Genomic DNA, 13301 nt, shown 5'->3' with positions numbered 1-13301 from the left:
ATGTAAACAATGAACCTTGCACAGAAAGTTGAGTTTGGCAAATGCTATCTACATTTCTCTGAGTTGACAACAGTGAACAGAAGAGCAGTTAAAAAGAGCCGCAAAGATTCTGTAAGCAGGAGGGGTGTGTCAGAGCAGTTGAGAGATGCCTGCTAGAGTTTGCCTGCAGGGAGCTCATAAACACATAGCGCACCTTTGCTTATACGCAAGCGTACCATGTGACACATTACCAGTCAGCCTTTAAAAGCACCTCTCACCTGTCAGAGCGAGTCACAGGTAATCACAGAGCAGGCAGACAAGGAGGAGAGGGACTTTTAGAAACAGGCCAGTGCTAACAGACATTAAGCTGGTTCTGAGTACACGTAGAGGATCACCACTACTACAGCCTCGTTGCTCCAACAGCTCCGACAGAAGGGCCAACGGCTTTGGCTCTTAGAAAAGCAGCTCCCATTGCTTGTACTGTAGCTTGTGCTACATTTGTACTCTTCAACCAGCCATGAGCAGCCTTGCCAGCAACACAGAGTCCGAGTTTTCTGATGAAGAGCTTGACAGCAGCACCATGGACCATGATGACGACAGCAGTGGAAGTGAGAGAAACTCCAAGAAGTCTTCTCCTGAGAGGGACAGTGCTTCAAGCTCCGGCCAGAACCAGGGGACCTCAAAAATTGCTGGTAAGAAGCGGAGTCGGCCAGTGCGTTCCAAAGCCCGCCGGGTAGCAGCTAACGTCCGTGAACGTAAACGAATTCTGGACTACAACCAAGCCTTCAATGCGCTGCGTATGTCCCTGAACCACGACCTCAGTGGCAAGCGGCTGTCGAAGATTTCCACGCTGCGTCGGGCCATTAACCGCATCTCTGCACTCTCCATCTTCCTAAGAAACCACCCACCACCCACAGCTGAAAGAACCTGTAGCCACGTGGAATGCCTCCATGGCACACAGGAGGAGAATGGAAGGCTGGTTCCAGTAAAGGAGAGGGGCTATCAATCGGTAAAGTACCTCCCTCACCAGCAGCCTGAACTACAAACCCCACAAACGCACAAACCGTACAGTCACATTATGCCATCTGAGCCACCCCAGCTCTACCCGGACCTATCGCTGCAACCTGGGTCTGCATGCCCACCCTCGCCACACTATGCACAGTACTCACCAGACTCCCAGATGTGCATGGGCCATGGACTCTACAGCCATCCACGTGAGGAGACATTTAACAATAATAACAACAACAGTGGCCACTGCTATGGGGTCGGACAGGGCTTCCAGTATGGGGTGAAAGCCACTTGTCACCAGAACCACACAGACAGCTTTGTAGACCCTGCTGTGCCGTTTTCTTGGCAACTCGGTTACTTGCCGGGCTCCAGCTACCAGCAGTCTCTTAGCATACACTGACACATCTGGGACAGGTTGGAAAAGATGCAGACACTTGAGCGGTGCTGGCAAGAAACTTTCAAAACTGTGCACCTATCAAAGTATGCAGGATTAAAGAGACAAAAGAAGATCGTAAACCTTCACTCTGGAAACAGAATGATTCCCTGCCTTGAATGCTGCAACTGACCTTGCAAAATGACAGTGTGATGGCAGGACTTTACATGCTCAGGTTGTGAAGCACATTGAATGAGTAGGCTACATTTTGTTCTACAAAAAAAAAAAGATGTTAGCACCTTATTCTAGACAAGCCAAAGCACAGGAGTCAATAAATGTGAGAAACCTTGAATAAACCTTTGAATTAACTTGGAACATTTCTTGTTTGCTGCATCACGGTATGAATATTGGAATATTCGTGTCATACAGATTAGGGCATCATTTGGAAAGCCTAGAGCACAGTGTGTGCCACCATTCAGGGGAATTCTGTGCAAAGACATAGGTTTGATTCTTTTGACCATTCAATTACATATACGCTTATATCATTTAGGTATCAACCACACATGTTACTCAGGTTTCTTAAGTCACTATTTAACTGAACAATTTGTAATCCTATATATTTTATGTTTGCTTGTTTTTTTCCCCCAAGGTACTGTTTTGAGACCGCAAGTGTTCACTACAAAAAACAGCCATAAATCTATTTATTTGAACTTAAAAACATTAATATCTACTTGTGTATTGAACTTGTACTGCGTCAATACTTTTTGCAGGGTTAGCTGTGACAGAACACATGCAAACATTTAAGGACATTTTAAAATAACTGCTTAAGCAACACTGCATGTCACTACATGTGAGTGAGTTTAAAAAAAAAAATGTGTAAAGTCTGGTTCGGCTGAGTTGCATGTAAACATAGACCCCTACGCTGATGGACCAACACAATTTGACTGCATTTGTCCTCAAATTAGCTCAGTCATTCACAGTGACGGACAATTTACACCTCTAACTCACCTGTCCAAGAGTGAGGGAGAAGAGAATTTTTCTGTAGCTCAAGGGGCTGAGAAAACTAAGGACATGGGTCTGACACTTAGCAAGGACATACTCTGATCAATTCCATACTGTACTGCACTGTAAACTGTGTATGACACTGCTGAGACACTTGGGATAAAAGCATTTGCTAAATAAAATGTCAACGTATACCTGCTGACAGAGTGCAAATATGGTGCCGTATGGTTTTGTGTTCTGATGAATATGCCTTGAAGTGATGACATTTTCTTGATTTCACATCACTATTCACTATTACTATATCAACACATCATTAGCTTGTTTTCATTGGGTTAAGAGTACAAACAGTGTTCTTTAGACGGAGTTGATTAGGTTTTGCTTTGCACAACTCTTGTAGAGTTGTGGGAACAACAGTTACAGGTCAAAGGTACCCAAACAACTCTCAGACAATGTTCCGTCATAAAAACTAAAAAGAAAATTCTACATTCCTGACATCTAGGAAATCAGAAGACTGAACGACAGACCCTTCACAGTTTATTTTGGTATTGAAATCAGGACTGCTGATGAGAAGATAAGCATAATAAGTGTAGTGCTCCAGGTTAAAGTGAACAAGAGCCAATCACATGACTTCTCTCTGCCCAATTTCTGCTCAGTTGACGCCTCCTCCCCTCATCTGCGACCCACACCACATGAACTCCCTCAGTCTGTGGGGAGTGCTCAGCAAGAACATAAACAAGTTAGAGAGAGAAAGAGCAAGAGAGAGAAGGAGAGATAGAGTGCCATATAGAGAAAGGGACGTAGATATATAGACAGAAATAAAGAGAGAGAGAGAGAGAGAGAGAGATAGAGAGAGAGACAACAACAGACAAACTGTAACAGGAGAAACTATAACGTGAAGCTAGTAGAAACAGAGAGGAGAGGAAAGGAGGTGCAGCATGTCTGAGTACAGCATGCTGCTGTTGGCTGGCCTGGTGCTGCTCCTGCTGCTGCTGGTCTGGAGGAGGGGGGTGGGGACGGGGGCTTCCACTGCCCCCAGGCCCCACTGGTCTACCCCTGCTGGGAAACCTGCCCCAAGTGGACAAGAGAGCTCCCTTCAAGACCTTCATGAAGGTGAGCTAACGTAGCACTTTGGGTTTGCATACAGGTTAAAGTTATTCATCCACACCTGTGCTCACAAGTGTGTGCAAGAAAAGAATGTAACCCTGCTTGTTGTATTAGAAAGTTGTTTCCGTGACACCAAGACACAATCTTCCACTGTCAAAAGAACCATGAACACTTAGTGTTTACAATATGGTTCTACCTTATAAAACTTGGTTGCTTCTTTCTTTTCCTTCTCAGTGGAGTTAGCAGTATGCCGGGCCGGTCATAACTGTGCACCTTGGGCTCAAACGGTTTGTGGTTCTGAGTGGGTCTGGAACCTGGCAGTGAAGGAGGCGCTGGTGGACCAGGCAGATGATTTCACAGGAGCACCAATACCGTTCTTGAACCGGGTGGTCAAGGGATACGGTGAGATCAGAAACACAACAGCTCTTCTTGATAAGGGTGTCTAAAATAAGTGATCTGGTCTTGTGATGAAAAAGACGCAATTAATCAATATTTTTGTTTACATGTTGTGTCATTAAATATAGATCACACAATTTGAGTTTTTCAGTGCAGGTAAATGTAACACTTACGATAATCCTTAGGACAAGGAAATTGCAATCAATTCCAGAATTTGTACATTTCTTACATTCTGTGATCAATGTTGTACTGAATGACACCCATTAATCATTGCAGAATAAACCAATCTGTATGACTGTGTGTCAAAATGTGAGTTAATCTGTCTTTCTGAACGTCCACTTCCTCTTCAGGTCTGGCCATCAGTATTAATGTGTTAATTTTGTAACTTATAAGGTTCAGCCATCAGTAACGGTGAGCGCTGGCGCTTGCTGAGACGCTTCACAATGAGCACGCTCAGAGGCTTTGAGATGGGCTTCAAGGGGATGGAGCAGTGGATTAAGGAGGAGAGCTGACATCTGCTGTAGAGTCTAAGAGAAATCAAGTGTAAGTCAGTGTGTGTGTGTGTGTGTGTGTGTGTGTGTGTGTATTTTGGGGCCATAGTGTGTATCTGACAGTGTGTGTATTTGACTGTACAAAGTTAAAACTACACAGTTCACACAGTTCCATATACCAAACATGTTATTGTTAGAAAGACCACTATCAGACTACCATAATGCTCTTTGCTCCTTCTCGACTTCTCTCTCTCTCTCTCAGCGACCCTGTTTGTGTTTGGACAGTGCTTCAGCTACGATGACGCTAACTTCCTGCGTCTACTGTAGATCATCTCAGATACATTTCGCTTTGGGAGCAAGCCATGGGGACAGGTACCGTCATGATCAAAAATACATTCCATTTAAATAAGAAATCAAACAGGAAAACCTCACAGTACTTTTTTGTATTTTCTCAACAAAATAGATAGCATACAATGCTAGCCTAATACTCAAGTTTAAGCATCCTTCCTAGCACATTCCTCTCTCATCCCGAAAATGACTGGTGTGATCCCAGTGTTGGACTGTGCTTCTGCTAAACCAGTGTACACTCCCCTTTCACTCCCCCAGCTGTACAACATCTTCCCCAGGCTGATGACTTACATACCAGGCCAGCATCAAAATGTCTTCCGAAAAATCGACAACCTTAGAGAGTTTGTTATAGGGAAGATGCACTAGCATCAGGATCCGCTGGAACACTGACACTACATCAACTGTTTCCTTATCAGACTCAACCAGGTGGGCAAGATTTGTTGCAACTGGAGAGAACTGCTTGCTGAATAGGCCCCATACTGTTGAACATAGCCCTCCTAGCTTGCTAGCTTGCTAGCGTGTGATTATTAACTTGTTCAGCTACTGCCAATTCATTTCTCGCCTAGCATTTATAACAGATGATGAAGTAAGTCAAAGATACAGATATGACAACACTTTACAAAGGGCTGAAAGACATATGCTAAAACCTAAACATGCCAGTGGATCATACCATCTTTACTTATGTGTCCCTCTATTGCCCCAGGAGAAAGACCTTCCCACTACAGAGTTTTTCTATGTCCACTGTTTTCCACTGTCCTCAACCTTTTCTTTGCTGGCACTGAGACCACCAGCACAACCATGAAATATGCTACGATGCTGCTTATCAAGCATCCAGAGATACAGGGTAAGGATCAGATACACACACACATACACACACACACACACACACACACACACACACACACACACACACAGAGAGAAACACACAGCCATGCACACACACACACGCAGAGATATACCTACAGATTGAGACAGTGACTGGCTAACAACACATTCACAAATGGAGGACAGGAAGTCCCTCCCCTACACGGACGCTGTCATCCATTAGGCGCAGCGGTACTTGGAGATTGTGCCCCTCAACCTCCCCCACTACGCCACCTGCAACATCACTTTCAGAGGCTATGCCATTCCCAAGGTCTGTCTATGCACGTGTCAGTGAAACACCTCTTCCTCTACCCTCTCATTGTGTTACACTGCTTACATACATACATGACGACAACTCAGCTTTTGCTTCAGAATCCTTAATGTCCCCCAACAGTATGAGCTCATTGTCACCCTCTGGTGACCAACCACAGTACAGCAAGAAAGCAGCCAGCAGCCCAGACCAAGCACCCCACTGAGGACTGACTGTTGATCCCACTGTGAACTGATTGTAAATCCACCAGAAACCCTCAGCAGGTAATGGTAAACAATCCCTTCTGTGGATCGACTGAATGTGGTGGTCTTTTCATCCCAAGGCCCTCTTTTTTGCAGTGCGTCTATCATGTTTAATATACCAAAAATGTTCACCTTCAATATCTCATATATTTTTTCTCTTATGTACCCATTGCACATGTCAAGATCCTTTCTTAATTTGGTTATGAATGTAAACATGTAGAATCATTTTTCGATGTAAATGGCAGGTTTGTTATGAATGTAAATATGTAGACTAATTTTTTTATTGTAAAATTTGTTGTATCAGGTTCTGATTGAGTGCTGTTGTCATTTTCCGATCAGTGTTGTCATTTTCTGATCAGTGTTTTGAAAACTGTATTAGCAAAATGGAATACATGCAGTATAACATACTAGATGAGGGGGGTTTACGGCTAGCCTGTGCTGCGTGGAATGATGATGACCAGGAACTGCCATTGATGATGACTAGGAACCAGGAGTGGAGCAGCGGCAATACAAGCATATGGCATACAGACAGTTTGTACTGTGGCAGCATGGTCGCCTGGGTGAAGGCAACAGAGTTGTCATTACAAGCTGCTGTGTTTGGACAATTAGACGTACATTTCCTGACCCAAGGGTTCAATACGTTGGATTCAGGGTGCGCCGCCTGATGTTAATATGTGTATCAAATTGTAAATATGAAAACAGTTTTTTGACACCTTGGTTATTTATGTGCAATGTAGAGTTTGATGTTCATTTATTTACATATAAAATCAAACATTTATTTATTTAACTCTTTAACTTGAATTATTTACAAATATATACACTGCTATGACAGAATGGAAAGTTTAGCATTCACTTTGGGGCCCACCCTCTCCCCGTGAAACCTGAGACCTGACAAGTTCAGATGTGGGTGGTGGCTGTGTCGGGGCATGCAAACCCAAGCGGTTGGGCATCCCAATCCGAAAAAAACATGGAAAGAAAAAATATTCATTGTGCTTCCAAGAGACAGTTTAGACTATAGAAAAGTATCGTTTTATTGACATAATCTGACCTTGAGTTTTTTTTAGACATTTTTCAGTTGTTTCTGTGACTCAGCTGAATCTCTATCTCATTGAGATATTTTTCTTGATTCTCCGCTCCTGCTCCTGACCTCAGAGTCCACAATGCTCCGCATGGAGTCAGTCACCCTCTGGCTGTTCCTCTTGATCTGCTCCATCTCATCTTTCTCTGCAAGATTCCTATCAATCTCACTCTTGACCTGGTTGAGCTCAAGATGGACAAGATGGAAAATCTTGGACTCCTCATGCTCAAGAGTTCCATAAAGAAGAAAATGAAGAATTTCAAAATGTAAATAACTTGATTTCTGTAGAGTTTCTTATGGTGTATGGTAATGCCTGCCTGAATATCTACCTCAGCCCCTTCCAGGGCAGTCTGGATCTCTACCTTCTCAGTCTCGACAGTCTTCTTGGCCTTTTCCAGCTCATGGATGCTCTTTCCAGTCTCACCAAGCTGCTCAGTCAGGTCAGAGATCTCCTCTACAGACGGGCAGTTATAATATTACAGTAAACAGATTCAGGATTTTTTTAATATTGTCATAAGCCACCATTCATTCCATTTCAATGGAATACACTTCATGTACTCAGTTAATTTGACTCACTGTAGGAGCCATTTCTATCCACCTTTTTGGTTAGGTTTATTTTAGTGTAGACAACACCTCTGAGGCAGGAAAGACTGAAGAGATGGAGGAGAAGTTTGACGAGGCCCCCGAGGGAGGGCAACCTGAATCTAAGTGTAACCCAGGTTAAAAAATAAACATGATTTAGTTAATAAATAAGTGAATAAATAGTTGAAATAAATATTATTAAAACTTACTAGAGTAGTTTATATTAGTTATACAATCCATGATTTAATCGGATTAAAATGTTTAAAAAGATTAAGATGAATATCAAAACTATACAAAAATGCACTGTTGCTTTAAGACAGTGAGCCAATGAGAAACTAGTTAATTCTTCCTGAACGGTAGAACGGTGAAGATTGAAGAAAGCCAGCTAGGAGAAGGACGTTAGTTTTTCAGTGAGCTAAAGAAACTAGAAACTTGAAACTTGATTAGATTTATACTGTTGTGAACTTTTATTTTATTTTCTGAAAGTGTTTTGATTTGTGTTTTGTCTTCGTTGGTAGACTGTCACCTTAGTTAAGTTGTTGAGAAAAGAAGAAGTCGCGTGGAGCTAGGCATTGCATGCTAGCATCATAGCTCCATGATTGTAGTAGAAATAGATGGCGAGCTTTCCCAGCGAGTAACCACACGGAATCCTGTTCCATCGGAGGTCAGCACCTGCTTTTCTGACAAGACCAGCAATCCTTTCATCGTATGAATGGTGGGACTGACAGGAGCCTGCTTTATTTCAACTAGAAGTTCGCGGATTTCGTGGTAAGAGTGAAAACACATCAGATCTACGGACTGTTCCTGCCGCAAGTGGAATTTACGAACTGCAAAACGTGGTCGTAAGAAAGAATCTGAATTTAACAAGCCAGTTACCACACACTGAACTTACATCATTACATTCACAATATGTTTAAAAAATGTTCTTTTGATATTTAAATGTTTACTTGATATTGATTTATTTTGATTGTATGCATATTATATTTTCCCTATGTATATTGATGAAGCATATGGTTGTGCTGTGCTAATGCTATCAATAGCAACTCACTGGTTTAGCTGAGGGTAACATAGGAAAATAAAACTAGATGTTTAAATAGATAAATTGAGAATTTAAGAGAACTTATTAGAAGTTTGATACTGAAATAAAAACTAAATAATAATATTAAGTTACAGTTTAAATACCAATTTAAATAGAATATATAAGAATATATATATATATATATATATATATATATAAACCAAAATTAGAATATAGTAAATATTTTCTTAATAGAAAAGGATTGCATTTGAATTGCATCTCTAAGATTTTTTATGTAAGATGTGTGTTATATGTAAATTGTATTGTTAATGTGTTATATGGTACCTATTTGTTATTTTTCTATCTAAATCCAACTTACCTTTTCTATTATTATATAAAACAAGCCGGCATTTCAATTAATTCTATGGTCTGTGGTGTGTTTATTATATTAATATTTCCATTGTTTTAACTATTTTACTGCTCCAACGAACCTAGACTAGTCCTGATAACCTACTTAACTGCAACTAGTAGTAAGTGTTACAAAATTGGCGAGCTAGCCAGGAGCAGTTAATTGATAAAAATAAGGGAAATTTTTAGTGAAAATAAATTAATCTGAATACCCAGACCTAAAATAGAATTTAGTCCGGCCAATATGGAGGTTGTAGATAGAGAAAACGTTAAGGTCCCAAACTCAGTCATTGTCAGTGGACTCACTAATACAGAGCTAGATGAGGAGGTTAATGCCTTCTTGATCAAATATGGGCGCATTGCTAGAATCATTAGGATAGATAGCCCTGAATCATCATACCACAAAAATGCCATTGTAGAGTATGAGAGTGGAGCTGCAGTGAGAGCCCTTGAACCCTTACTCCCATATAGTTATGAGAGTCCCAGTGAAGTCACATACCTGATCAAAGCCCTGCCTAGTGAATATGTTCCCACTGCAACTGTGAGCGCCACCCAGAGTTTCTTGAGCGAACTGCAAAAGATTGCCAAATTGAGTGGCAGACCCTTTGAAGAAATTCTACAAGAACAACTCTCAAAATGCAGCGTAACAGTAGCCCCTGTCAAAGAGCCTGAAACTGGGTCTCCTAGTACCATGATCCAGAGCAAAGTAATTAACCCCATAGTAACTCAGTCGCAGACAGTTGAGCAGGCATCCCCTGTTAGCTCAAAGGAGAATCGCAAATTCCCCCAAAATGCAACTGAGTCTGGAGCATTTGGACAGGCTAAAGGAAACAAAGCACCTGTTACTGCTATGAGTTACATTAATCCTCCTGAAGTGCAACGCATGGTCGTAGAGCATGTAGTGAGAAGTGAAGCGCCAGTATCATTGATGAATGCATCATTCAGACTCAGAGTATTTTCTGGCAGAACTCCTTGCCCCAACCATGAAGTTGACTTCGACACATGGCGAAATAGTGTTGAGCTCATTCTGAAAGACCCAGCTGTGTCAGACTTACAGCGCTCAAGAAAGATACTAGACAGCCTTGTACCACCAGCAGCTAATGTTGTGAAACCATTAGGCCCACAAGCCTTGCCTACAACTTACCTTGAACTCTTAGACTCAGCATTCGGAATAGTAGAAGACGGTGATGAGCTTTTTGCTGTGTTTCTCAACACATTCCAGAACTCAGGAGAGAAGCCTTCTCAGTACCTACACAGGCTACAGACAGTTCTTGCTAAAGCACAGAAAAGAGGCGGAGTATCTGCAACTGAAGTTGACAAACATCTTCTGCGCCAGTTCTGCCGTGGGTGTTGGGAAGATGTGTTGATAACTGACCTTCAGCTTGAACGTAAGAGAGACAACCCACCTCCATTCCCTGAATTACTGCTGCAGCTGCGTGTTGAAGAAGATAAACACAGTGCAAAAGAAAATCGAATGAAAAAACATTTTGGTGCATCAAAGCAAAAGGTCAGTGCACATGTGTTAGGTGCTAGCTTTCTTGAAAATGACACACCATTAGAGACTGACATCACTGAAATTAGGAAGCAGATCGCTGAGCTGAAGAGCCAAGTCACTGGATTAAAGATGCAGAAAGCAGAGCCAAAGGTGTCTTCTCCAAACGCTGTTGTCGCCGAGTTACAAAAACAGGTTGCTGAGCTCCGGAGCCAACTCACACACACTAACAGCCAGAAGCTGCCTGTGACTAAGATCAATACCACTGGCTATGGTGGAAACTCTACTAAGAAAAGCAAAGCACCTGGACACTTGCAGTTAACAGCAGATCCAAAGCCTAGTAGCAGACCGAAGCCATGGTATTGTTTTCGGTGTGGCGAGGACGGGCATATAGCCACTGCTTGTTGTGATGAGCCAAATCCGGCATTAGTAGCTGCAAAGAAGACACAACTAAAAGAGAAACAGTCCCGATACGACAGTCAAAATGGCTCAGCTTCTTACCAGCCTTTAAACTGAAATCAGCCCTCATTGTGGGACAAATGAGAGCTGTAGACAGTGACCACAGTCTCAACGCTGACACTGAACGTAAAAGAAAGGAAAAGAGTTCGCGCTCAAAACTTAGCAATATGAAAATACCAAGAGGTTTGATAGGAGCTAAATACACTGCTCAAGTGCTCATAAATGGACAAACATGTCACTGCCTTCTTGACACCGGATCTCAAGTGACGACAGTGTCACAGTCTTTCCATGAGAGCAACCTCTCAAACTTAAAGATCCACCCCTTGAATGAGCTGTTAGAAGTAGAGGCTGCAAATGGTCAAGCCGTACCCTATTCAGGCTTCATAGAAGTAGATATCACCTTCCCCAAGAGCTGTTTTGGCTCTGAGATCACTGTGCCTACCCTTGCTTTAGTCATACCAGACATGCAGTCTAGCGCACAGTCAACACTGTTGATAGGCACAAATACTTTGGACTTAGTGTATGAGAGCTGCTCTAGTAAAAACACAAACCTGCAAGCTCTATCCTATGGTTGCCGAGTTGTTATGAAAGTGATGCAGCAGAGAAATAAGCACAAAGAAAATAGCAGCCTAGGGTTAGTGAGGTTGTCAGGGACAGATCCAACAGTTGTACCTGCTGGACAAAGCTGTGTGACAGAAGGATTGGTGCATGTAAAAGATAAAGTCCCCGACCGTTGGATTGTTATTGAACCACCTTCGTCGTCTTCTTTACCTGGAGGCATGTTAGTTACCCGCTGTTTAATCAGTTTCCCCGACACTCAATCTAAGAAAGTACCAGTGGTGTTACGCAACGAAAGTAAACATGACATAATCATTCCAGCAAAGAGTGTCATAGCTGAAATACATGCTTTGCAGACAGTGGTGCCAGGTAACAAAGGGCCACCCAATGCAGCGCACCAAGATAGTCCACCAAAGTCTTCTGAAGACGTGAAGCTGAAATTCAACTTTGATGACTCTCCTCTTTCGGCTGAATGGAGGGAGAGAATAGAGCAAAAGTTAGGTGCTATGCCAGAAGTATTCGCTCTTCACGACTCAGACTTTGGTCGAACAGATAAAGTTAAACACCAAATCAAGCTAAGTGACCAAACCCCCTTTAAGCATCGACCTCGACCCATACGTCCACAAGACCTTGATGCAGTGCGGAGACACCTGCAGGAGTTAAGTGAGGCAGGAGTAATTCAGGAGTCAGAGTCACCATTCTCCTCACCAATAGTGGTGGTTAGAAAGAAAAATGGAGACGTACGACTTTGTATTGATTACCGAAAACTGAACCTGCAGACTATCAAGGATGCCTACGCTCTCCCAAATCTGGAAGAAACTTTCTCTGCGCTCACAGGCTCAAAGTGGTTCTCCGTCCTGGACCTTAAGTCAGGTTATTATCAGATCGAGGTCGAGGAGGCTGACAAACCCAAAACTGCCTTTGTGTGTCCATTGGGGTTCTGGTAGTTTAATAGGATGCCCCAAGGAATAACTAACGCTCCTAGTACATTCCAAAGATTGATGGAGAAGTGCATGGGTGATATCAACCTAAAAGAAGTCTTAGTGTTCTTAGACGATCTAATAATCTTTTCAGAAACCTTTGAAGAGCATGAAACCCGCCTTCTCCATGTACTTCACCGTTTAAAAGAGTATGGCCTAAAACTGTCCGTGGAGAAATGTAAATTCTTCCAGACGTCTGTGAAATACTTAGGTCACATTGTTTCGCAACACGGTGTTGAGACAGACCCCCAGAAGATTGAGGCCTTAAAGACATGGCCCAGACCCCAAAACCTTAAAGAGCTACGCTCATTTTTAGGATTTGCTGGATATTACAGGCGGTTCATTCAAAACTATTCCAAGATAGTAAAGCCGTTAAATGACCTCACAGTTGGTTATCCTCCACTCCGCAAGAGTGACAGATCTAAAGAGAGTAATGGCCTGTACTACAAGCCAAACGAGCTTTTTGGGAACCGGTGGACAGACAGCTGTCAACAAGCCTTTGAAACCATCATTGACAAGCTCACTACTGCTCCCATATTGGGGTTTGCCAACCCGAAGCTGCCATATGTACTCCATACAGATGCAAGCACAACTGGACTAGGGGCAGCACTCTATCAGGAGCAGGAAGGGGCAATGCGTGTTGTAGCC

General features: G+C 42.7%; 1 protein-coding gene and 1 pseudogene across 1 annotated transcript; both read left to right on the top strand.

Moving 5' to 3' along the window:
• Window positions 1–496: 496 nt before the first annotated feature.
• On the top strand, window positions 497–1387 carry LOC116217876 (class A basic helix-loop-helix protein 9-like). The gene has a single exon (XM_031572869.1). The coding sequence runs from the start codon at window positions 497–499 to the stop codon at window positions 1385–1387; it is 891 nt and encodes a 296-aa protein (XP_031428729.1).
• A 1617-nt stretch (window positions 1388–3004) lies between these two features.
• Window positions 3005–5986, top strand: LOC105897138 (annotated as a pseudogene).
• The last annotated feature ends 7315 nt before the right edge of the window (window positions 5987–13301 follow it).

The sequence above is a fragment of the Clupea harengus genome, chromosome 9 (assembly GCF_900700415.2).
Source record: "Clupea harengus chromosome 9, Ch_v2.0.2, whole genome shotgun sequence".
NCBI classification, from domain to species: Eukaryota; Metazoa; Chordata; class Actinopteri; order Clupeiformes; family Clupeidae; genus Clupea; species Clupea harengus.
Note: the sequence above shows the minus strand (reverse complement) of the source record. Positions and strands in the feature narration are given on the sequence as shown.